At 56.3% G+C, this 24083-nt stretch overlaps 2 protein-coding genes across 19 annotated transcripts in view; one reads left to right on the top strand and one right to left on the bottom strand.

Annotated features, from left to right (window-relative positions):
* Window positions 1-3290, top strand: part of IQANK1 (IQ motif and ankyrin repeat containing 1) — an 18952-nt gene extending 15662 nt beyond the window's left edge. For 3 of the 4 annotated variants that reach the window (XM_060198007.1, XM_060197989.1, XM_016185124.2), the window contains 7 exons: window positions 1630-1769; window positions 1844-1898; window positions 2008-2100; window positions 2258-2366; window positions 2477-2567; window positions 2642-2776; window positions 2859-3290. In XM_060198007.1, the coding sequence (XP_060053990.1) occupies window positions 1630-1769; window positions 1844-1898; window positions 2008-2100; window positions 2258-2366; window positions 2477-2567; window positions 2642-2776; window positions 2859-3159 (924 nt within the window). In that variant the 3' untranslated portion in view covers window positions 3160-3290. The remainder of the gene's footprint in view (window positions 1-1629; window positions 1770-1843; window positions 1899-2007; window positions 2101-2257; window positions 2367-2476; window positions 2568-2641; window positions 2777-2858) is intronic. The other variant, XM_060197997.1, reaches the window with a different exon arrangement.
* SCRIB (scribble planar cell polarity protein) lies at window positions 3230-24083 on the bottom strand. 15 transcript variants are annotated; one of them, XM_060197818.1, is made up of 37 exons: window positions 23633-24083; window positions 22455-22572; window positions 22268-22346; window positions 22086-22175; window positions 21928-21984; window positions 21766-21829; window positions 21592-21666; window positions 21379-21523; window positions 20995-21113; window positions 20614-20813; window positions 20357-20523; window positions 20135-20265; window positions 19917-20042; window positions 19213-19380; window positions 18655-19017; window positions 17990-18052; window positions 17462-17551; window positions 17228-17305; window positions 16322-16657; window positions 16167-16247; window positions 15833-16087; window positions 15455-15565; window positions 15083-15376; window positions 14814-15002; window positions 7266-7376; window positions 7116-7181; window positions 6002-6064; window positions 5474-5557; window positions 5238-5345; window positions 4970-5129; window positions 4767-4896; window positions 4480-4665; window positions 4257-4399; window positions 4140-4177; window positions 3944-4018; window positions 3677-3728; window positions 3230-3599 (listed from the first exon to the last, which is right to left on the bottom strand). In XM_060197818.1, exons 1-37 carry the CDS (start codon window positions 23789-23791, stop codon window positions 3400-3402), a joined length of 4974 nt encoding a protein of 1657 aa, XP_060053801.1. In that variant the 5' UTR covers window positions 23792-24083; the 3' UTR covers window positions 3230-3399. The 15 variants fall into 15 exon arrangements, with proteins under 15 accessions (XP_060053801.1, XP_060053808.1, XP_060053815.1 ...); XM_060197825.1 differs by having other exon boundaries at window positions 7134-7181; XM_060197832.1 differs by having other exon boundaries at window positions 17990-18034.

The following is a 24083-nucleotide window of genomic DNA, read 5'->3' as shown; positions in this document are numbered from 1 at the left end:
GAGTCCAGCACTTAGTCCACTGAGGCACCACCACCCACCCTCCCTGACCACTCTTTTTTTTTACCTCCCTCCCTTCCTCTTTCTTTCTATATTCATTAAAGAGACAGGCGGTGGGGGATCAGAACATCATTCTGGTATATATGATGCTAGGTATCAGACTTGGGACAAGTTTTCGAGTCCTGTGCTCTATTTACTATGTCTTCTCTTGGGCTGCACCTATCATTGTTTTCATGAGCTCATCCATCCAATCCAGTCATGGAAGCAGTAATTGATTTACACTTTCACCAGTCCATACATTCTCTCAGAAACTTGAGCCGTCTATACATAAACTGCACTGTGCCTGCTTGCTGTTTATTATTCTCTCTGATTACCCCTCATTAGCTTATTAGTCCAGACACCCATCCACTCACTTGTACACACAGTCAGACTGCTTAAATAAGGGAGGCATCTGAGGAAGCAGAATGGTGTAGCATTCATGGCACAGCTGTATTCTCCAGTGGCAGATCCACCCCGTCTCACCCAACTACCTCATCTGCTTCATTCCCCTAATTCACTCAGCCACTCAAGTTTCATCAATTCATTGACTCCAGTCTTCACTGTCTTGTTCATCTATTGATTCAACTGGCTCTTCATTACTTCACTCACAGACTCATCACATTATTTTTTTATGCCATCTGCTCACTCAGTTTTCATTTACTCCAGCTTTCCCACTTACAAACTGACACACTGGCAAGTTCTTAAATTTATTTGAGACTCAACTTCCATTTATCATAAGTGAGGCTATTAACAGTCCCAGATGCTTATTTTTATTTTGCCAGAGCACTGCACAGCTCTGGTTTATGGTGGTGTTGGGACTGAACCTGTGACTTTGGAGCCTCAGGCACAAGTCTTTTGCAGAACCATTATGCTGTCTCCCCCCACTCCAGCCCCCAACTGTTAGAATGAGATAGTTAATGAAGTTCCTGAGTACAGTTCCTGACTTAATAAGTGACTGCTGTTCTTTTTTGTCACCAGGGTTATCACTGGGGCTTGGTACCTACACAACTCCGCTGTTCCCCGTGGTAATTTTTCCCCTTTTATTTTAGGTAAAGGGTGAGACAGAAAGAAAGGAGAGGCAAAGAGGAGAGATACCTGCAGCAATGCTTCACTACTTGTGAAGCTTCTCTCCTTACAGTACTGGTACATGGTAATGTGTGTGCTCTGCTGAGTGTGCTACCTCCTGGCTCTGGTAGTTATTGTTCTGTTAGGAATCGCCACTATGTCTATTCTGTTCCTAATTCTTTTTTTACCAGAGCACTGTTCAGCTCTGGCTGATGGGGTGCAGGGGACTGAACATGGGACTTTGGAGTCCAGGCATGAGGAGAATCTCTTTGCATAACCATTAGGCTATCTACCCCTCACCCTTCTGTGCCTAATTCTTTGGCCCAGGTTTCTTTTGCATAACACAAACTGGTTACAAGTCAAAGCTATGTGATTGCATGCCTGACCACAATGGATACCCTCCCTCCCCCATTGTCCAGGAGGGACAGGATGTGCCCTAGTCTGGACTTCTCTGGAATGAGGGAGAAAGAGTATCTCCCTGGGCTAAGTGGAGCACAGTGGCCTGAGCCACCAATGGTGTCACCCCAGGTGGCATCCCTGGACGCGGTGGTCAGCGTGCTGCAGTCTTGGGACCTGAGCCTCACAGATGCCATGCTCCGGAACATGGAGGCAGAACAGCAGCGCCGGGCCCAGGAGGCCCAGCAGCACAAAGAGGCAGAGGCCCAGCGGTGCGGCCAGTGGGGGGTGGCAAGGAGGCCCTTCTGGACCTTCTGGTCTGCTGAGCCCTGTTCCCTCCCTCCAGCACGAACCTGAGAGTGCAGCAGCTGGCCAAGGAACACCAGCAGTGCCACAAGAAGGTGAGCATGCACCTTCCAGGGGCCTGGGAAGAGGAGCAGTGGGAGGCCAACCGGAGAAGCCTGGCCACAGGACAAAAGACTGACTGTCCCTGCTTCTTTTGTCCCATAGCTGCAGCAGGCTTACTGTGAGCTCCACCGGAGGATCACAGAGCATGACAAGTGTGAGCAGAGGAACATGGGCATGACCACACTCACGCTGCAGGTGGGCTGACCTTCAGGCCAGCCTGGGATCTGGTGAATGAGGTGCCACATTCTGGCAGCAGCTGCCTTGGTGGGGCAGAGGTGCCACCCCCACCTTCGGGGAGGGCTTGTGGCCTTGGGCAGGGCATCTCTGAGAGCAACATGGGGTCCTCCTCCAGGCCATCAAGGACTCGGAGGACCAAGTGGACAGGCTGCGGCAGGAGGCCCAGAAGATGGAGGAGAAGCTGGCCATGGCCAGGCTGGAGCTTCGGGAGCAGACCCAGGAGGGTGGGCTGCACTTGTGGACTGGGAGGAATGTGGGGTACTCTTGACAGGGAAGCCCAGGGAAGTGGGGTCTGGTGATGAGCTCTCCAGCTGGCCCCACCCTGCCCCTACAGAAGAGGAGGTGCCCGGGCTGAAATGCCAGGTCACCGAGCTGCACGACGTGCTGATGAAGGACGTGGGTGACCGCATCCGCAGTGACGGCCGGTCAGTGGGCCTGACCACAGTGGGGGAAGAGTCAAGGGCTCTGCGGGCCACCGTGACCTGGTTGCCGCCTCCAGGTGGCCTCTTGTCATTGATCCTTCAGGCCAGGCGGCCACCTTCCTGCGCTACCAGGACACCAACTATTTGGATACATTGAACCCGGACCACTTGCAGCCAGAGAGGATCCGCCTGGCTCTGCTGGGGGCACTGAGGTGGGGTTGGTGTATGTAGGGGCTCCTAACCATGAGTGCTGGCCCCAAGCCCCTTGCCCAACGGCTTGCCCACCTCCCACAGGTATGGAAAGCCTCTGGTGTTTGACCTGCGGGAGGTGGACCTGTTCCCAGTGGTGCAGCAGCAGCTGGAGGCCGTGCAGCCAGGCCTGGCACAGGAATTGCTCGACCGATCACTGCTGGAATGTGAACGCTACCTGTCGCTGGTGAGGCCAGGTGATGGGGCAGAATATGACCCCACCCAGTTCCAAGAAGCCCGCCTGGCATATTTCCGCCTTTTCTTCGTCACCAAGGTTTGCTGGCCATCAGCGGAGCAGCTTCAGGTGCTGCTCCCCCTGTTTGTACAGCTACGAGGTGGCCGCTAACCCCCATAAAGCCTCGGCCTGGGGGTGGGGGCTCATGACTGTGCTGAGGGCAGACAGACTCACACAGAGGTAGAACATAGTCAATTTTATTCTCCTTAAACCACAAAATAGAGTCTTTGGTTGTACAAACATCACTAGTTACAGTCTTGCCAAGAGGTCTGGGCTTGGGGGCAGGGGAGGGGCAGTTAGTCAGTGGCCAGAACTCCTGAGGGGGGAATCTCTAAAATGCTGACACCTGGGTTAAAAGACTTGGGGCAAGGTGTCATTGGAGCTGGCAGGACCCCTGCCCCAAGCCGGGGGAGGTGCACCCTCTTCTAGGAGGGCACAGGGCCCAGGCCGCGGCGCCCTGACCGCATGGCACGGCGGCTGCTGCACAGTGTCACCTCCTCGCCTGGTGAGGGCCTGCCCAGAAGCACCATGGCCACCTCTCCATCCTCCTCCTGTGGGCCTGTGACAAGACTGAGTTAGCGAAGGGGGCAGGCACACTGGGGGCACCCCACCTGGCCTGGCCACTTACCAGGGCTGGGAGATGGTTCCAATGACCTCAGTTCTTCCGCAAAGTCTGGGGACTGTGATAGGACAAGAACTTACTCAGGGCATCTCCCTAGAAACCCCTGAGCCACCCGGAGCCCCGCTAGCAGGGAGGGATGTGGGTGGGGGGAGCCTCACACCCAAGGAGCAGGACTGGTGACAGAGACAGACAGGGAAGGCACTGGAACGGGACAGGGCAGGCGATAGGCACTGAGGAGCTGGGCTCCTGCAGCAGGCCCGGAAGGCCCGGTACCTGGATGTCATAGACAGGCCGGGAAGAAGGGAGGGCTGCAAACACCCTGTAGTCAAACTTCCTCCCAGACAAGGCCTTGGAAGGATAGCGTGAGAGAGAGGCAGAGAGAGTGAGCAGGGTGAGGGAGTGCCATCCCAGACCACCCACCCACCCACAGGGAGAGGGAGCAGGGAGGGCCACACTGCTGGTTCCTCACCAGGCGTCCTGGGGAGGTGCTGGTCTGGGGACTGAGGTCTGGAGGGACAAAAAGGAGGTTTTAAGAGGAGGTCTCTGAGGCAAGCCATGCCCTCTGGCCACCATAGCCCCCATATACCTTCCAAGGGAGTGGGCGATGGTGTGGGCGCAGGGGAGGGGGCCTCAGCCAGCCGCTCCAGGGGGCCTCGCTTGCTCCGACCGTCCTGGGACTTGCTGAGGACCATCTGTGCTCGGAGTGCATCCTGCTCCAAGGACTTCATCCTGTGAGGGTGGAGGGTGGGCTGGGTGGACAAGCCTGGTACGTGTGCATGTGTGCACCCTCCTGGCCAACAGGACCTCACCTGGCTGCCCTCCAGAGGGCCCGTTTCTCAGCCTCTAGGGCGCGCCGCTCAGCAGGGGAGAGGGCTTGTTCGGGCACTGATAGCTCTGGGCTCTGCATGCGCAGCCGCTCCTGATGGCGGCGCTCAGCTTTGGCTGTGCGCACTGGGGCGCTGCCTCCCGCCAGCAGTGGGGACACGGGGCTGAGCCTGCAGGAACAGGATGGGCCAGATGGGTGGGTACAGGGTATAGCTGTGTATGTGTGTGTATGGAGTGGGGGTGGGAAGAGGAGGCTGAGTGTGGGCCTTACCCTGTGGCAGGGTCGGCCCAGGGAGGCGGCTCCTCAGGCTCAGGCTCATCAGGGCCACTGCCGTCCAGTGGGGGCCCAGCCTCAATACTCTCCTGCAGCATCTGTGCCCGCTTCTGCTGTAGCTTCCGGGCTGGCAAGGAGGGGAGGGTGAGGCAACACCCCACACCTGAGCTCCAGCCTTGCCCACAGCTCCCTCCACTCACCTTCCTCCTCTTGCATCTTCCGCAGGTCGTCAGCACCCACTAGCGACACACGCTTGGGGGGCCCCTCAGCCTGGGGCAATCGCACCTCTAGCTCAAAGTACTTCTGTCTCTCTCGGAAGGACAGCTGTTCTGGGGAGGCCGTGGGCCCAAGTGCAGGGTGCTGGGAGAAGTGAGCCCTGAGACCTGGAAGGGCTTCTTCCAGGAGAGCAGGGCCTCTGGGGTGTCCCACAGGGGCATGCAGAGAAAGGGTGCCCTCCCAACCATATACCTGGGTGGGGCTGTCCTGTGGGTGATGTGGGCCAGGCACAGCAGCAAAGGTTCGGTAGGCCTGTTTCACATTGGTGGGCAGTCCATCCGGGGAGGGTGGGGAGGGGGGCTGTGGGAGGGGTGTGCTGAGCTGTGCTGCAACAGCTGTCTGCCTGCAGCCACTCCCTGCCCAGTTGCCAGCTGTCCCCAACAGCCTCCAGTGGCCCTACCCATCCCCCCCTGGGTAAGGGCACTCACAGAGTGGGGATCACCTCTGTCCCTGGGGGCTGGGGAGCCCCTGTGCCAGGCCTGAGCCACTGGCTGGATCACCCCAGGTTTTGTCTGCAAAGGGTAGGGGTGAGGGGCCAGAGGGAGGGAACAGGGGTTCAGGTGGGGGGGGGGGGATGAGAAGTGAGGCAAAGAGAAAGAGAAATGGAGCCGAAGTGGGTGGTAGGGTGGGTGGCCGAAAGTAGGGCCAATCACCTGAAAAGGACAGAACCTGGGCCTGTGTGCTGTTGGGTAGGGCTTACCCCAGGCGGGTGTGGAGCAAAAGTACCACCTATGGTCTGCTTCTCCCCCTCTCCCCCCCACGTAGGTTCCAAGAAGAGGGTACTTTGGCAAGAAGGATGGGGGTTCTCAGGGACCTCCAGACAAAGGCAATGGCAGGGTGAGGCAGTGGGTGCACGGGAGCCACAGAGAGCTTCCTGTGGGCTGTGCTCTCAGAGCAGTGGGTGATAGTTGAGCCATACTGTCCCACCCTCCACCCCCATCCCCCACAGCACTCACCTGCTGCTGAAACAGTGAGCTGGGGGCTTCAGCCATCTTCCCTCCCACAGCCCCTGACAGTGCCTAGAGGAAGCAGGTGGGTAGGTGAGGGCTGACAGTCTGGGGTGCTTGTGCTGGTGACACAGCTGATCCTCAGCTCTGCTACCTGAGGACAGCAGGTCTGGAGAACCACTCAACTAGCAGTAAGGGGTTCCCCCACCAAAGGCCTTAGCTGGAGCCCACCAGGAACCCACCACAGTGCATGGCGGGGGTGGAGAGATGGCCTGAGAGCCTCCATGTACCTCACTTCTTGGGGCTGTGTGGATATACCTGCTGCTACTGCAGGCAGCAGCAGACTGAGGGCCAGCTAACAAACCACAGTGAGGCTGATCACTCCACACAGGTTTCCCCCCTTACAGCTCCCCCACCCCAGCCGCTCAAAAGGGCCCAACTCATGCCAGCTAGCTGTCCACAGCTATGCTCTTCCCGTATCAGGACACAGAGCCCCACTACTCCCTGGATTTTCTGCTCTGGGCCTGGGTGGACCCCGGACCCCTCACCCAGCAGGCCTCCGTCCACCCCTTACCCTGTCCTATGGTGCTGCTGGGTACACCCTCGGGGAGGCTCATGAATATGTCTTGGGGGAGGAGTGGCAACTTGGTGTCAACCCCACCCAGTACCCACCCCTGGCCCAGCTGTCACCCTGGTCCCCACCCTGCCACAGCTCCTGGCAGCTGCTTGGGCCCACCCCCCATAGCCCTGGACAATTCTGGTGGCCTCTGCACCTCCTGGGTCTCTGTAGTTGTGTGGGGTGTGTGTGTGTGTGTGTGTGTGTGTGTAGACTTTCAGTGATGGCTGGGTCTCTGCAGTTGTGTGGTGGGTATGTGTGTATGTCAAGACTTTCAATGATGGCTGCCCAAGCCACCAGGAGTTGTTCTGGGCTGTGGGTTTCTCGGGGAGCCCAGGCCAGTTGACCCATCACTCTCTGTACACTGGCCCTGTTCAGCAGGGTGTCCAGGACAGCTGTCATATCAAAGGGCTCCTGGGTCTACTCCTGGGTAGCAGAAAGGGCAGTGCTATGGGGAGTTGGTGGGTGGGTGGGGGGAGTTAAGAGGGCTGATAGCATGACACTTACTGATAGCGTGACATTTACTGCTTCCTCTGGCACTCTAGGTGGGGTCTGTCCAGGTAGCTCCTTTTCCTGTAAGCAGAGTAGACAAGGGTCAGTTGCCTTGGGCCTGGGCTGCCTGGCCCTGGGGCTCCCAGGAGGTGAGGGGGCTCTGACCTTGCCCAGGGCCTCAGGGCTCAGCTCCCTGTCGATGGAGGAGATGCTTTCTAGGCTGTTCCTACGGCCGATGCCTGCTGCGAAGGGGTTGACAATGACGCCTGGGGACACCTGTAGAGGGCAGCAGACTGAGAGTGGGGACCTTGGGGCTCCAGATTCCCTCCAAAGTGGCCAGCCACATACAGCTGAGGTCCTGGCATGGTGACACTCTAGGAATGCTCTGTGAGAGGCAGGACAGGCTGACCATGTACACACCACAGAGAGTCAAGGACGGGAAGGAGGGGACAGCTGTGATGCATCTGATGACACAGAGCAACTCATCCTCATGGGACTCGCTAGCTTCTGCCACAGTATTAAGTGAGGGTGTCTAATATTGAGCATTTATACCTAGTGGCAGGTGGACACAGGACTCAGAGCAAGAAGATGGCACCAGGGGAGCTCTTGGCCTCACCAAAGGCAGGAGTGGGGTAGAGGCACAATGATGATCAGGGAGGACCACTCGCACCAAGCAGTCCCTAATGTGGGAGGACACTTGTGAGGAGAACATGGGAACAGCTGCAAGGACAGACAAGGGGGAGAGGCCCAGAGAGACCATGAGCACGAAAAACAAGCAGAAGGGCTGGTGCTCAGGTGAGAAGCTGGGAGCAGGGATAGAAAGACAGCGTGGCAGCCTGATAGCAGAGATGCTTGTCAAGCGCAGCCACATGTGGGGAGCAGGACACTAAACAGCGTGATACACAGCCAGCTTGTGAGACAGACCCATCTCAGACCTGAGGGAACTAAAGTGACCAAACAAAAACACACACGGTGCCAGCCATCTCAGCCTGTGGAACAACTCAGAGAAAGCATGTGTGCCTGTGACCAGGAGGACATGGGACCAGCAGAAGGCCAATGATCTCTCATATCAGAGCGGACCATTTAACCAGGGAAGGAGGACACCTGCTTTCCCAGGGATCCACAAAGGCCCACAGGAGCCCATATCTGGAAACTCACACATGATACTGTCTGACTGGTGCTGAGACCATGTTGTCCTGATGGCCTGTGCACACCAAGGGCTAAACAGAACAGGGTCACTTCCCACAAAAGGGTAGCAGAACTCCTTGGAGAAACATGACTCCAGGGCTGGGCAGGAAAGGACACCATGTACCCAGACTCCATTGATTTGGCACAGATGAAGCTGCCCCAAGGAAGGTGGGGGTGGTGGTGGTCTTGGCAACATAAATATCAAACAGCAATGGCAACAAATGGCCACTCATAATTCCACAGAGGGGTGAGGAGTGTGGGGGCACAGTGAGAATCACCACTGACCACTGCATTACATGGCCACCATGGCATTTGACAGCAGAGGTCAGATGAGAAACAAGAGGGGTGCCTGTGCCCCATGTCCTCCCTGGAGATACTGTCAAAGGGAAGAGCCACTTTGCCGTGGGCAGAACTCGACCAGCCTGAAAACTGTCTACAGCAGGGTAGACTTGTGTGTTCTGCCTCCCCAACTGCTCCTCCCTCCCCCGACACACAGTGTTGCTTCTGTGACAAATCTGCCAAAACTCAAGAATGAGGAGGTTCCAGAGCTATGGTGACATGAGCTCCACACACAGGCTCTGGGTTTAGTTCAGGGCTAAAGCCTGGAGCCATGGATCTGGCTGTACCTGTCCCAAAGCACACCTCAACACAACAGTAAGGTTTAGGGGCTCTGAGTAAAGGGTATCTCTCTCTCCCTCCCTCCCTTTATCTGAAATTTAAAAGTGCTGGGGAGTCGGGTGTGGCACGAAGCACAAGGACCGGCTTAAAGATCCTAGTTCGAGCCTCTGGCTCCCCACCTACAGGGGAGTTGCTTCACAGGTGGGAAGCAGGTCTGTAGGTGTCCGTCTTTCTCTCTCCCTCTATCTTCCCCATCTCTCTCCATTTCTCTCTGTCCTATCCAGCAATGATGATGTCAATAACAACTACCACCACAATAATAATAATAATTTAAAAAGGGCAACAAAAGGGCAAATAAGTATTAAAAAAATTTTTTTTTAAAGTGGCCTGGGAGGTGGTGCAGTGGATAAAGCACCAGACTCTCAAGCATGAGGTCCCAAGTTCAATCTCCAGCAGCACATATACCAGAGTGATGTCTAGTGGTCTCTCTCTCTCCCTCCTCTATCTTTCTCATTAATAAAATTTTTAAAAAATTATTAATAAGAAAGAGAGAGAGAAAGAATCAGACATCATTCTGGTACATGTTCTGTACCAGGGGATTGAACTCAGGACCTCATGCTTGAGAGCCTGATGCTTTATCCACTGCACCACCTCCTGGACCACATAAATAAAATCTTTTAACAAGAAAACAAAAAGAAGGGAGTCGGGCAGTAGTGCAGCGGGTTAAGCGCAGGTAACACAGAGCACAAGGACTGGCGTAAGGATCCCGGTTCGAGCCCCCAGCTCCCCACCTACAGGGGAGTCACTTCACAGGTGGTGAAGCAGGTCTGTAGGTGTCTATCTTTCTCTCCCCCTCTCTGTCTTCCCCTCCTCTATTTCTCTCTGTCCTATCCAACAATGACGACATTAATAACAATAATAACTACAACAATGAAACATCAAGGGCAACAAAAGGGAATAAATAAAATAAAAAAAACTTTAACAAGAAAACAAAAAGAAGGGAGTCGGGCAGTAGTGCAGCGGGTTAAGTACAGGTGGCGCAAAGCACAAAGACCAGCACAAGGATCCTGGTTCGAGCCCCCGGCTCCCCACCTGCAGGGGAGTCGCTTCACAGGCGGTGAAGCAGGTCTGCAGGTGTCTATCTTTCTCCCTCTCTGTCTTCCCCTCCTCTCTCCATTTCTCTCTGTCCTATCCAACAACGACGACATCGATAACTACAACAATAAAACAAGAGCAGCAAAAGAGAGTAAGTATTTGGAAAAAAAAAAAAAAGAGAACAAAAGACGAGAAGGCAGAGGAAGAGGAATATTCTGGGAAAGCAATGGAATCATGTAGGCATGAAGCCCAGTAGGGAAAAAAATGTGTTTCCTTGTATTTCCCCAAAATGGAAGGATCAGCCAAAACCATCAGTGGTTTGTGGGGGGCACTGAGCTGGAAGTGCTGGGTTTAGGTTCTGCCTTCAGAATCATGTATGGCTTCACATAAGGAATGAATTCATTAGATACTGTCCCTAAAACTAAAAACAAGCCTGGTTGGCAGCGTAACAATACAAAGAATTATTTCAAGGGACTTAAAAACACAATTAAAACTGTACATCCTGACTGGATAAATCCTAAGGCCAAAACCGTCAGAAATCTGTGTTCAGTGGTCTTGTTATGATGGTGCTGGTACTGCATTCTGAAGCTATGAAGTAATCGTGGTAATCTCATTAAGAAAGAGAGGTTCTCAGTAGGAGAAAGCATTTGAAACATAAAGTGAGAAGCAGATAATGAAACAATAACCTTACATAAAAACAGAAACTAATACAAACACATCTTTTCTTTTTTTCTTTTTGTTTTTTGCCTCCAGGGTTATCACTGGAGCTCAGTGCCAGCACTACGAATCCACAGCTCCTGGAAGCTATTTTTTCCCATTTTGTTGCCCTTGTTGTAGTTGTTATTGTTATTCTTATAGCTGTTGTTGTTGGGTAGGACAGAGAGAAATGGAGAGAGGAGGGGAAGACAGAAAGGAGAGAAAGGCAGACATCTTGTATTGACCCTCGAATGTTAAACACTAATTCCCCAATAAAGAAAGTATAAAACATAAAAAAAAAAAAAAGAAAGGCAGACATCTGCAGACCTGCTTCATCGCTTGCGAAGTGACTACCCCCGCCCCCGCAGGTGGGGAGCCAGGGGCTCGAATTGGGATCTTTATGCTGGCCCTTGTGCTTTGCGCCATATGTGCTTAACCCACTGTGCTACCGCCCAGCCCCCACATCTTTTCTTTCTAAAGGCTGCCCTCCCAGGACCTAGTGCGGCTGTCTGGAGCATCAGTGTGGGGTCACAGGGTCTCCCCAAAAACTCAGTGGCAGGGCCAGGCACACCTGTCTACAGAGAGCTCCTACTGAAAAGATTCTGGTGTTGTGGTATGCAGGAGATGGGCTGACTGGAAGTGTGTGTACCTCACCACTGCCTTGGGCACAGCAGTTGACCCCCAACACCACAGACAGTAGCAGGGAACTCCATGGGCTGTGTGCCCTTCACTTTCTCAGAAGGAAAAAAAAAATACATATATGGTTGAGCCAGAAAATGGCTCATTAAAACAAATGGAAAAATAAATAAATAAATAAATAGCTCCCTTGGATTGTGCATTGCTTGTCATGCAGAGAATCAGGTTCCAGCTTGGCCCCCACTGCACAGGAAGAAGCTTCAGTGTTGTGGTCTCTCCCTCCTCCTTCTAGCCCTCTCTCTTTTGGAGAAAGTCAGCCAAGAGCAGTGAAGCCCCTGAGTCAACAATACAACAACAAAGAGCACAAAGACCTGTGGGTACAGTCTAGAAGACCACTCTAGGAGCTGTTCTTGGCGGATGTGAGGCACCAGCTTGCTATTCAAAACAGCACACAAGGAAAAACTGACCAGGCAGGTACAGGACTAACTAGGAACTAACAAGCTCATTACAGAGTAGAAGAGACCTGCACAGAAGGTAGTTAGCGGCTGTCCCCTCACACAAGACCATAGAGACAAGGGGTACAGAAGCACGACAGAATCACAGAGAAGGGCCTTGAGCTCACACGACGGCCCCGCTGGGGCAGGGAGGTAGGTGTCCCCCTCTGTTGATTTACTCCTCCAAGGACCCCGGAAGCTGACGCGGCTGTCCTCTGAGAGTACAAGGCAGGAGGCTGAGACAGGGAGATGGTGCTGACAGACGCCTCTGTCCTGGTGCTGCAGCCCCAGCTTGGAGGGTAGAAGCTGGGCTCACAGGATGAAAACACGTTTTGGAAAGACAGCTGGCAAACTCTGCTTCCCACAGAGGCCACACAGATCTCCAGAGACAGACTAGAGCTTAGGAGCTTCATAATAAGTGGCTCTGTGGCATAGGAACCAGGGGTGCAGGGGCTCTGGTTTCTGAATCTCCTAGTCAAGGGTCCTGGACCCAAGTGGGGGCTACATCTCTTCTGACATCTACATCTGCCCTAGCCGGAGGAAACCTAAGCCCCTTCTGGTGCTTCATAGGAAAACCACCAAGAAGAGGACTTTAGACAACCCAACACCCACTTCAGACCACATTCACAGGTTATAAGTAGAAACAGCCTCCAAACAATCAAAGCCTTTCTAAAAGAAACCACAACAAATTCTGAACTACAGGATGAAATATAGTTTTTAAAAAATACTTATTTATTCCCTTTTGTTGCTCTTGTTGTTTTATCGTTGTAGTTATTCTTGTTGTTGTCATTGGATAGGACAGAGAGAAATGGAGAGAGGAGGGGAAGACAGAGAGGGGGAGAGAAAGACAGACACCTGCAGACCTGCTTCACCGCCTGTGAAGCGACTCCCCTGCAGGTGGGGAGCCGGGGGCTTGAACCGGGATCCTTACACTGGCCCTTGCACTTTGCGCCACCTGCGCTTAACCCGCTGTGCTACTGCCCGACTCCCGAAATAGTTTTTTTAATATTTATTTATTCATTTTCCCTTTAGTTTTGCCATCCGAAATACAGTTTTAAAGATAGCACAAGGCAGGGCCACCAGTACATTCTAGTTACCACCATGTTAGGGTGCCTAGTGTAAGGTGTCCTGAAAGAAACTGTATAGTCACTGAGTAAGAGGGACTAAACACAGGCCTGTGAAGCTGCTCAGATGTTAAGTGATCTGGTCCCCGAGTCACAACCAACTTCACTTATGGGACATGGCAGATTCACTCTGAATACAAATGTAAACTGACTGAAACTTTCCAAAAGGAGGAAAAAGTGGGCAGTCTGACTGCCTAATTATCAAAACACACTGCAATGTCATTATTCAGACAATGCACTGGCCCAGGGGACATTCAGAAACACAAACCTGAACAGCTACGCCTCCCAAAACCTTGGGAAATGACCACCACTCTGCATTGTGTTATTGGGACAACAGCAGAGCTCTCTACTTGAAAAGCAATTCCAGGTGGGTTACAGAGACACCTGTGTTTTAAAAAAACTACAGACACACTAGAAGATGACACAAGGCAATGTTTTAATGACCTTGAGTAGGTGAAACATTTCTAAGCCTAAACCCCAGTCTAAGATTCATGAAGGAAAAGACTAAAAATCGAATTTAGCAGCCCATGAGGTCCCAAGTCTGACCCCAGCATTGTATGTACCAGAGTGATGTTCTGGTTCTCTCTCTCCTCATTTATTCTCTAATGAATAAATAAACCAAATTTTTCCTTAAAAAAAAATTCAGTTTAGACAAAAAAAGTTTAGATTTTTACAGTCCCTTCCAAATTTGTACCTCACATTGTGAGACTGACACTTTGACACGGAGCCAGATACGTGGCAGTAAAAGGTGACAAGCATGGTCACTATCCTTAATATCTCAAGACATGTGATCTGTACCCCAAAGCAGGAGGGTATAGCAGCAGGACAGGCTTGTTTTGACATAGCCCAACACTGATACTTGCAGAATTTCCCACACAGAGGAAGCCTAAGCTCAAGCTAGCAACATAGGGGATGATACCCAGGGGATCAGCACCAACCACTCCTACTGCCACTCTGGGAGGACTACCAGATGCAGTCACAGTCACAGGAGGACAACTGTTAGAAGACCTGCAGCCCACACCTGACAGAAAAGCTATGTGAGGCCACCCTAATTGTCCACTTGGGGACACACCAACCCCTCGTTCTAGAATGTTCAATCTTCACTGGAATGTTGTGTTTTTCTCTCTTTGAAATACGCAAATGTACTGAATGCAGAACTCTAAACCCATGCTTTCAATAAGTAAGCCAAGGACAAGGCACTTTCTAGAGACCATAGGATTCATGCTTCAGCCCTAAGAGGAACCAACCACTTCCCTGAAATCAGAGTCCCCGTATGGGGAGAACAGGATGTAGGTGCAAGGGCTCGCTTAGGCTGGACCTCAGTGTCCAGCCAGTGGGCCAAGTCAGGATGCTCACTGTAGTGCCTGCAGGCTGGGACCCATGCCTACAGCAGGAAGTGACCTGAAGTGACCGCCTCTTCTAGAACTCTCAGGAAGAACCAGAAGCCACCCACCCACATGCAGGGGAAGCCAAGGCTGAGTGGCTGGGGAGTGCATCAAGGACACTCTTGGGATGGAGCTAGGGATACTGTAAGAAGGGTCCTCAGAGGACACTTCAGTGAGTCAGGGACTGCAAAGGATAGTTGTGGGAGAAGATGGAAGAGCAGCTAGGTTAGTCCCTGCTTGCCTACAGGTGCTGCCTGCTAAAGGCAGGCAACCCCACCTTTTCTAAACCCAACCATCTCATCCATTCCTATACCCAGTTCACTGCAGACCAGTGACTACATGTCGCCACCTGTAATAGGTAGATCGATAGTGGCCACAAGCCTCCCAGGATTACAGTGGGAAGGTCCAGACTATGCTGGGGGGAGGGGGGGCAGGACCCAGTGCTCAAAGCGGTGCAGAGCTAGGGAAGGAACTGACCTCAGGGACAGTGGGCGTGCTGGCATCGAAGCCGTCACAGACGAGCACAGTGAGGGTGTCGCCCACGCTGCGCAACAGCTGCACAGCCTCCCCATGTGTCAGGCCCAGCAGGCTCTGCTGGTTCACCTCTAGCAGCCGTAGCCCCACACGTAGGCGGCCATCACGCCCAGCAGCTCCCGTGGGGCTCACCTGCAGGAGGAGGTGGCACCTCAGAACAGGCCTGTCCCACCTGTGGGTATGGGAGCTGGCGGCCAAGACAGGCTACTTACCTTGGAGATGAAGATGCCCTCATCTGTGGGGTCCAAGGGGTTCCCTGCATGTCCCTTAGCACCCCCACGGATGCTGATGCCCAGCTTCTCACCAGGGGCTTTCTGGATGCACAGCTCCTGCATGCCTGGGGGTGGGGGGTCCCTGCGCACTAGCAGGACCAGCTCCAGGCAAGGCCTCAGCAGGGCGCTGACTGCTTCCTGGTGTGTGGCCTCCCGCACATCCTGCCCATTCACTGCCAGGATGCGGTCCCCAACCCGCAGGCCACTGCGTGCAGCCAGGCCCCGAGAGAGCACCTGGGGGAAGGAAGGCAGCCATGAGCACAGGCTTCACTGTCTAGTCAGGGCTTGTGGTGGATGCACCCAGTGCCCTACCTTAGAGATGAACACGCCAGGATCTTGGACGCCAAACGGGTGGCTAGAGTGGTCAGAGCCCCCAACGATGCTGAGCCCCAAGGGGCCCCCACCTCTTGGCAGACAGATCTCCTGGGGACATGGAAGGGCACAAAAGTGGGCATAGGCTATCAGAAGCCGCCCTCTGGTAGAGGGATGTACGCAAGGGAGATTTCCTGAGCTTATAAGAATGAGTCAGGCCCACAAGGGTGAGGCTGCTAACTGCTGCAAGGAGGTCTTGGGACTGAGACCACAGTGGAAGAGCAAATTGGGGCTGAGTGAGTGGGGAAGACACCTGCCTTCCTGCCAGGAGGGGGCAGTGTGGACATGGGATGGGTAGGATGACAGCTTGGGTTTTACCTCCACGGGGTATGGGCCCTCCAGGGCAGCAGCTAGCAGGCTGGGGGCCAGTCGAAGTGGCCCAGGCTCTGTGTGGGTGGCAGTGACCACAGTGCTGGTGGCAGTAGTGGGAGGCAAGGGAGATTGTGGTGGGGGGCTGGGAGGCACAGGATCCCCACTCTCCCGCTCCAGCAGCAGGGCGATGGTGGGGGAAGCAGCAGTCAGCAGGGAGACAGCATGGTCATGCCTGGCCTCAGTCATGTCCACTCCATTGATCTGCAAGCAAAGGGCTGGTCAGGAGACCAGGGGGTGAGTGGGGTGGACAGAAGTGGGCAGACTTGCTGCCCCAACTCACCGAGAGAACACGGTCTCCAACTTGTAGAGTGCCAGCCCGGTGGGCAGCACCCCCCTCTGCGATTCGGGAGATGAAGATGCCCTGCAGGAAGAGGCAGTCTGTCACAGTGGTCCCAGCCTATGCGGCCCTCCCCACCACTGCCCTGCCTGTCTCACCCCATCGCCAGCACGATATGGAGTGGAGCCTTTCCCTCCGGCGATGCTGAAACCTAGCCCCTTGTCGCTGCGGACCAGACAGGCCACATGGCGCTGGCGGAGGGGCCCTGGGCTTGGGGTCTCACGCTGGAACAGGGGCAAGCGCAGGCTGCCACCCCGCCGCTCCCGATCCCGGGGGCTGTAGTCGTCCTCGGGCCGCAGGGGGGTGACAGTGACCGCATTCTCTGGCTCAACCATGCGCTCCCGCCACAGCCTCATCTGCACAGTGGCACCAGCCCCCCGGAGTGCCTCCACGGCCTGGTGATGCTCGGCCTCCTGCAGGCCCACCCCATTTACCTGTGGGTATGACAGAGAACAGTTGTTCAGGGAACCCACCCACCCAGCCACCATCTTCCACAAACCACAGCAAGGGACAGCACCTCCTGTGTGCCCACTCTGTGTCCCCCACCCATCAAAGCAGGTCCACAGTAAGGGGGCCTGGGTAACGAGGCTCCCACCTGCACCCACCCCACACTTTCTCCATGAAGGGCAAGGGGCAGCGTCACTTCCTCCTTGCAGCACTGATGACTGCACCCTTCTGAACATGTTGCAGGCCCTGCCTTGAGGTGACAGTGTGAGCTCAAGCATCCCTGCAGGCCAGGCAATCAGGTGTCCAGGTCAGAATTCTTTGGTTCCAGAACAAGGACCAATATCTCCTACCCCAGACCTGCTGGGTGCCCCAAAAACCTGTACTCGTGAAGAGCCAGCACATTCCATGCAGGACTCAACCTTAGGGACCCCCTGAGTCTCAGGCTGACAACTGACCTTGTCTGGGTTCCCAAAGAGGAGAAGCCTAGCCCCATTCTCCTGGGGACCCCAAGAACACAACTGCCTATTCAGAAACAAATGGAGGGGCCACAGACTCACCTCAAGGAGCTTGTCGCCCACTCGCACCCCGGCCCGGGCGGCAGGGCCCTCTTCAGACACCCGAGAGATGAATATGCCCTAGATAACAGATGAGAGCTGAGCCCTAATACCCAAGCCCCAGAGCCCCACAAAGGAGCCCTGTGCCTGGGAAGGCACCCACACACCTGGCAGCCATCTGGGGCCAGGCTAGGAAGGAGGGGACAGGGGCAAGCAAGCTCAGATGGGGTTCCTCACCTCATCATCTCCCTTGTACGGTGTGGAGCCCTTGCCACCTGCAATGCTGATGCCCAGGCCCCCTGTCTGCCGCACGATAGTGAGTGTAAGCTGAAAATAGAACAGACACCTGTGTGTCCATGAAGGTTGGGTTGGGGGAGGAGAGAAGAGGGCCTGGCACTCTTCAGTGACTGACCCTGCAGGCCCAGCTTGGGTGAAGCTGAAGCAGAGGGGGGAGGTGCTCCCAGGCAGAGGGCCTGACGCTCCCCACCTGCAGCTACCACCTCTTAGCTTCTGAAGATGAAATGCCAAACACAACATGTCGAGACCAGCTAGCTTGTTCCTGTACACTGGTGCCAGAGCACCAGCAGGTCCTGTAGAAGTGGTGCCTGGCAAGCTCGGGGTGGGGGTAGGATGGGGGTAGGCAGGAGCACTGTGGGGAGGGCATGTAGGAAGGAGCAAGGGAGAGAGGCATGAGAACCCACAGCCCTGGAAAGAAGGCCAGTGCAGGCGGGGCCCCAAGCATAGAGAGTCAGAGAGAGTACAGACCTCTTCTTCCTCAATGCGAGCAGGCTCTATCAGCAGGTTATTGGCCTGGTCAAACGACACCCCCTGTTAGGACAGGACCAGCGAGAGCATGCAGGTGAGCCACCGCCCAGCCCCGCCACCGAGTCCCCAGCCCCACTGCAAGCAGAAAGGACAGCAGAAGACCACACCAAGTTCCATAGCCTGAGTGCAAGGGCCCCCAGCTGTGTCTGGGCATAGGACCCTTGCAGTCCAGAGGTATGGCTCTCTGCTGACACCCCACAAGAAGGTCCAATGAGCCCAGGTCCGCACACCTGCACTCAGGGGTGACAGTGCACCTGAAGCATCAAGAGGCACAGAGGTGCTGTGGGACAGATGTTCCCTTGGTGTAGGCAGAACACCATGGCTGACAGCAACCATGGAAAGGATGTGTGAGTGAGCAAGCACCTGGTCAGCCCAGAGAACAGCCCTCAGAGGGTCTGGGAGGGCAGAAAGGCCAGAAATAAGGAGGGGGAGCAGCCCCCCCCCCCCGAATGGGGCGTCTAGGAAACCCCCAAGGCACACAGATGCAGAGCTGTCTGAGTTGCCTGCCACTCCAGCTAGGAGCTAGGAGACTGGCGAGGAGCAGGAAGCAAACACCTCCAACAGGGGGCAGTGTGGATCAGGCAGGCACCTAGGGCAAGACCCACCTTGACGGAAGGTGCAGAGTTCACAGCTTCCTTTTCCTCAGCCACGACCTCCTCTTCTTCGTCCTCTTCTTCTTCCTCCTCTTCCTCCTCAGCCCGAGGAGCCCAGGGTGTGTGGGGGCCATTGTGCCAGCTCCCAGGTCCCACCAGACCCTCACTGTCTGCCTGTGCCCCCTGTAGCAGGGCCACCACGGCCTCGGGCTGGGGCAGCTTGGAGATCTTGAAGTGCTTCTTGTAGTGGGGTGTGTCCTTTCGAATGAGCCGTTGCCTCCCACCTGGCAGGGGCCAGGGGGCCTCGAGCTGCCCCTCCTCACTCTCCCCATCCTCTCTGGGCAGCAATGTGTCCTCTGCAAAGTGCACTGTGGGCTGGAGGGTATGAGCATAAGGGTGGCCAGTCGAGAGAGGACCCCAGAGAGAAGAAAGCAAAAGCATCTCCCCAAAGCATCTCAGCTCTCAACTCTTCCCACTAAAGGCAAATCACCAAGATTCGTAACGCTCGCTCCTGTTGCCCCCGTGTGGCTGGGATGGGGAAGGGGGCAGGGCTGCCTGGGCTGGCCTCACCTCCTCATAGGTGTCCTCTGCAGTCTCCTCTTGACCATCAGACAGGGATTCCCGCTGGCTTGGCATCTCTGCTTTGGCCACGGGGTCCTCAGGCTCCTCCTGGGAGATGGTGCTGGTGGATGGGGGTGAGTCCTCGCTTAGTTCAGACTTGGCACTCAGCCTCCTTTCCTGCAGTGGACAGCAGACAGCAGCGGTCAGGCTCCCTCCCTGGGCTTTCCAATGACCTAACCAGTGTCCCTGGTGGCCTTACTGCCTCCCCTATACACCTTGCAGAAAAGTGGGGACAGGTTGGTGTTCGGTCTGTGACAACTGTTCCAGCCCAGGCGAAGTAATGCCATCAGCAAACTGAATCATGGGTGTGTAGCCCATAAACACCTCTCTAGAAAAGCCTGACAGCAGGAGGCCAATGAGCTCCAAGAGATCACCACCTGAGGAAACTCCACCACCTTGGAATGAGCTGACCTTCTAAAGGAAATCCCCCAGACAATCTGCTGGGCCTCAGTGTCCCCACAGTCCTCTGGGCTCAATGCTGGAAGCTTCTGAGCAAGCAGAGCTGCAGCCCAATTCATAGAAGCTGACACTGCCCAGACCAGCAAGAGATGCCCACAGGTCTAGGTCCTCAACACCCCTCCAGCTTGGCCCCCAGTTGTCAGGGATAGGCCCGCCCTGCTCTGCTTTATCTTGCCCCGGGGATACGCAGACACCTCTTCTGAGGGTGAGGGTGGCCTGGGGTCTGGCCTGCAGGAGTACGCTTCTCCCCGGCGCTCTTCAACACCCCTCTTCATCACCTTCAGCTCACTGGGGTGAGGTGTGGCCCGGCGCTGCAGGCCCTGCAGAGGTACAAGGGTGAAGGCCGGCAGGGCAGGGGTCAGGAAGGGGTGGGGCAGACACAGCTCACCCAGGGGCCCCACTTCCCCCGTACCCGCTTCTCAGCTGCAGCCTCCTCAGGATCCTCGTCGGCATTGGCTGCCTCCATGAACTGGATGACACTGACACGGCTGATCGGGGCATCACTCCAGCTCTCTGAGGGGCTGCTCCTTGGGGCAGGATCCTCTGCAGGAGGTAGCTGTTAGGGGCCCCCTGCTGGCCTAAGCCCATGCTAACCCACCAACCCTGGTCACCAGTGCCAAGGCCAGCAACCTACCGAGGCTGGGTGGAGGCTGTTGGGGCAGCAAGTAGCAGGTGAGCACCTTCTCACCCGTCTGGGCATCGTCCTCTGTCTGGAAGCGCAGCATGGGCTGCGCCTGGTTTTCCGCCAGCCACAGGGCCTTGAGGTTGAGGTGTGTGAGTGCGAACGGCAGACTCCGTAGCCTGAGGACAGGGGCAGCTCAGCCATGGGAGGGGGACCAGAACAGCTGAGGGGAAGGTAGGGCCAACCGAGAGTGTTGGGCAGGCACACACCGATTTCCTGCTACATCCAGCACATGCAGCTCTGCCGTGTGGGCCAGCTCAGGAGGCAGGATGGCCAAGCGGTTGTCCCTGAGTGAGAGGACACTGAGTGCCACACAGCCTCCGATCTCTGGTGGCAGCACCTCTAGGCGGTTCCGGTCCGCATTAAGGTTGGTCAACTTGGTCAGCTTCCCCAGAGAATGGGGCAGGGCCTGCCCAAGAAGAAGGAGGGTGAGAAGGGGGCAGAAAATGCTTGGTGTTGAAGGAGCAAAGGCCTCAGCAACAGCCTTTACCCTCTGCTCTGAGTTTCCCTCTCCTCCTCATACCCCAGCCAGTCCAAAGGAGCCTCTAGCTCCCTAACTCCTACTCGGGCAGTTCTAGGGCTAGACCCACCGTCAGCAGGTTCTCTGTGAGGACCAGCTCTGAGAGGTTCTCGCAGCCCCCAATGGCCTCAGTCACCTCACACAAACGGTTCTGATCCACCTTCAAGATGGACAGTTGCTTCAGCTGACCTAGTGTGAAAACACGTGGTGATGGGATCCTTGTCACCTGGGCCTCTGGCCCACTGTGCAGCAATGACACTTGTCCCTCACCCTACCTCTTCCTGCCATGCCTGACCACCCCCTGTGACTCCCCAGTCTGGAGATGTGCCAGGCCCCCGTGTGGCACGTGGTTCCCTGTCCCCACTCTGCTGCCTGGTGGTGCCCTCCACCTCGAGAAGGCATGCTAGGCGCAGGGTCCCTGCCCAGCCCTTCCCAGAGTTCAAGGAGCCCTGACCAATGCCATCAGGCAGGCGCTGCAACAGGTTCTGGGAAAGCAGTAGGTCAGTGAGCAGCACCAGCCCACCAAGCTCTGCGGGCAGCTCCTCCAGCCGGTTCTCGGACACATCCAGGCACACCAAGCGCCGCAGGTTCCCCAGCTCCTGAGGGCAGGCACAGTGGGTCAGCCAGTAGCCAGCCTGGGCCCAGGGGCTTCCACTCCCTCACTCACCGGAGGCAACGCCGACAGCTGGTTCCGGTCAAGCCAAAGTTCCCGAAGGTTAGGCAGGGCCCCCAGTGTGTCAGGCTGAGAAGGGAAGGACAGATGATGATGGCTAAGGCTGGGCTGTCCTCTCTGCCTTGCGCACCTCAGCCCCACCTTTCCTCCCTCCCTCCCTCCACACACCAGCACTTCTAGATCATTGCCTCCGAGATCCAGCTGTTCCAGCTTGACTAGAAAAGACAGGGACCTGCAGAGGGAACGGCAGGTTTCACTGTGGCTTGTTTCATTGTGGCTTGGGGCCCAGCGCCCCCAGGGCCACAGCACAGGGGAGCCCAGTCCACTCACGCAGGCAAAGACTTAAGCAAGTTCTCCCGCAGTTCCAGAGTTACCAGATTGGCGAGGCTGAAAGAGAAACAGGGTGGGCACACTAGAGAGGCAGGGCACCGGGGACGTGGTGGTGGCAGTGGGGCTGAGCCACCCCCCCCACCCCAGAGGGCACTCACTTGCCCACGTCCCCAGGTAGTGCCTGCAAGGACACATCGTTTAAAGCCAGGTGAGCCAAGCTGCGCAGCTGGGTAAAGCCTTCAGGGAGCCTACAAACAGGTGAAGTGGGAAATTCAGGCATGGAGTGGGGCCACGGCACAGTCCACACATCACTGCTACCCTGGCTGTGTCTAGCACTCACCTGGACAGGGGATTCCCACTAAAGTCAGCGATCTCCAGAGCCTTGCAGAACTTGATGCTCTCCGGGATCTCAGGGATGTCTGTGTTGGGAAGCAAAAGCATCCACATGGAGACAGACCCCGTGTCTCTGGGAGCTCCAGTCCCTCCCAGCTTCCCGATGTCCCCCCAGACCCGCCTGGGCTCCGCACCATTCCGGGATACATCCAGCTCTACCAGCTGCATGAAGTTGGCCACCTCAGGGGGCAGCCGCTGGATCTCATTGTCACTCAGGCCCAGTTTGCGCAAGTTCAGGAGCCGGAAGAATGGCTGTGGGGAAGGTGTGGAGTCAGGGATACAGGGCTGTCCACAGAGGGTCCTCCAGTGTGAGTTCCCACACGTGGGTTTTTCCTGGGCCTCTGCCTAGTCTGGCTCACACAGAACCCCAGAAGTTTATAGTCTATCACCCTAGTCTACAGTGAGAAAAAGCAGAGCACATGCCATCCTGCTGTGCTTCCGACACCCAGCCTCTTGGCATCACCACAAAAGTGTTTCCGTCACTACCTTGCCACTGAACTAGTCTTACACGCCCCAAACTTAGCCAAAAAAGTCAGCACTTCCCACTTCCCACAGGCTGAGTGCGAGCTGCCTGGAGCTCCACCCATCACCTGAATCACCCGCCCCACCCCTGGCCCCACCCCCTGCGCAGGTAGCCCTCCTGCAGAGTTGGTTTTGCCTCTGAGCCTCAGTGAGCAGTCAGGTCAGAGCCAGAGTGAGAACTTGGCAAGCTGTCCCCACCCAGGAGCAGAAATGAAAGGCTGCAGGGAGGATATTCGCCCACGGGGCTGCACACAGGGCCTTCAGCACGGGTGTGGGAGGAGGGACCTGGAGATGACCATAGTTTCAGGATCAGATCCAGGAGCCAGTCACACCCTTTGTAAAAGCCAGCGGCACCTAGACATCTGGACACTTAAGGCCTGGACTCCAGAGAGGAAATCCCTTCATGAGCGGCTTCCTTTGGCCTCCTCCAGAGTGGCCTCGGGAGAAGGGAAGCAAACTTGTGGGGGCAGCGATGAAAACTGGACAGAGCCCAAATCTGCCAACACCTCTGGAGGACTCCCAGGAGAGGACTGGGAAGCAAGTTGGGGTCCCCGCCTCCTGAGCCTCTCGAGTCGAGTCAGTGGCCTCCCTTGTTCACCACCCACAGACCCCAGAGCCGCTGGCCCCCCACGCACTGCCGTGCGGCTCCGCCCCTAGACGCGGCTGGTCACCTCCTCCAGGCAGGCAGGCACCTGATGACCGCGCTGGCCCGCAAAGGTGAGGGTGGGGCCGTGGCCGGTCCGAACCGGCCGGGCCGGCTGCCCCAGAGGCAGGTGCGGGCGGAACTCACCTTGGGCAGCTCACGCAGCTGGTTGGCGTCGAGCAGCAGCTCTTCCAGGCTGCGGCTGTAGCGGTAGATCTCCTCGGGCACGGCCTGCAGCGAGCAGTGCCGCTTGTCCACCGACTCCACGTGCCGGTTGCAGCGCCACAACGGGATGCACTTGAGCATGGTGCGGCGGGCGCGCGGGGCTCGGCCCGCATGGGCGCCGGCGGCTGCCGGGGGAGGGGCGGGGCGGGCAGCGGCGTAGGGCCCGGAGCGCCTGGAACGCTCGGACCGTGACCTGGGCTGGGGGCGCGGCCGGCGATGGTCACACTCTAAGGACGCGGCGGCTCCACATCCCGCCCGCCGTTCTCTGGGCCGCCCGTCCCACGTCCGCCGTACCGAGCAGCCGGAACAGCCGCCGCTGCCCGCCGGACTGGCCCGCCGACAACCGCCGGCGCCGCGTAGCCCGCCGGGAAGC

This window comes from Erinaceus europaeus, chromosome 1 (assembly GCF_950295315.1).
Source record: "Erinaceus europaeus chromosome 1, mEriEur2.1, whole genome shotgun sequence".
Lineage (NCBI taxonomy): Eukaryota > Metazoa > Chordata > Mammalia > Eulipotyphla > Erinaceidae > Erinaceus > Erinaceus europaeus.
This window is presented reverse-complemented; position numbering and strand designations above follow the sequence as displayed.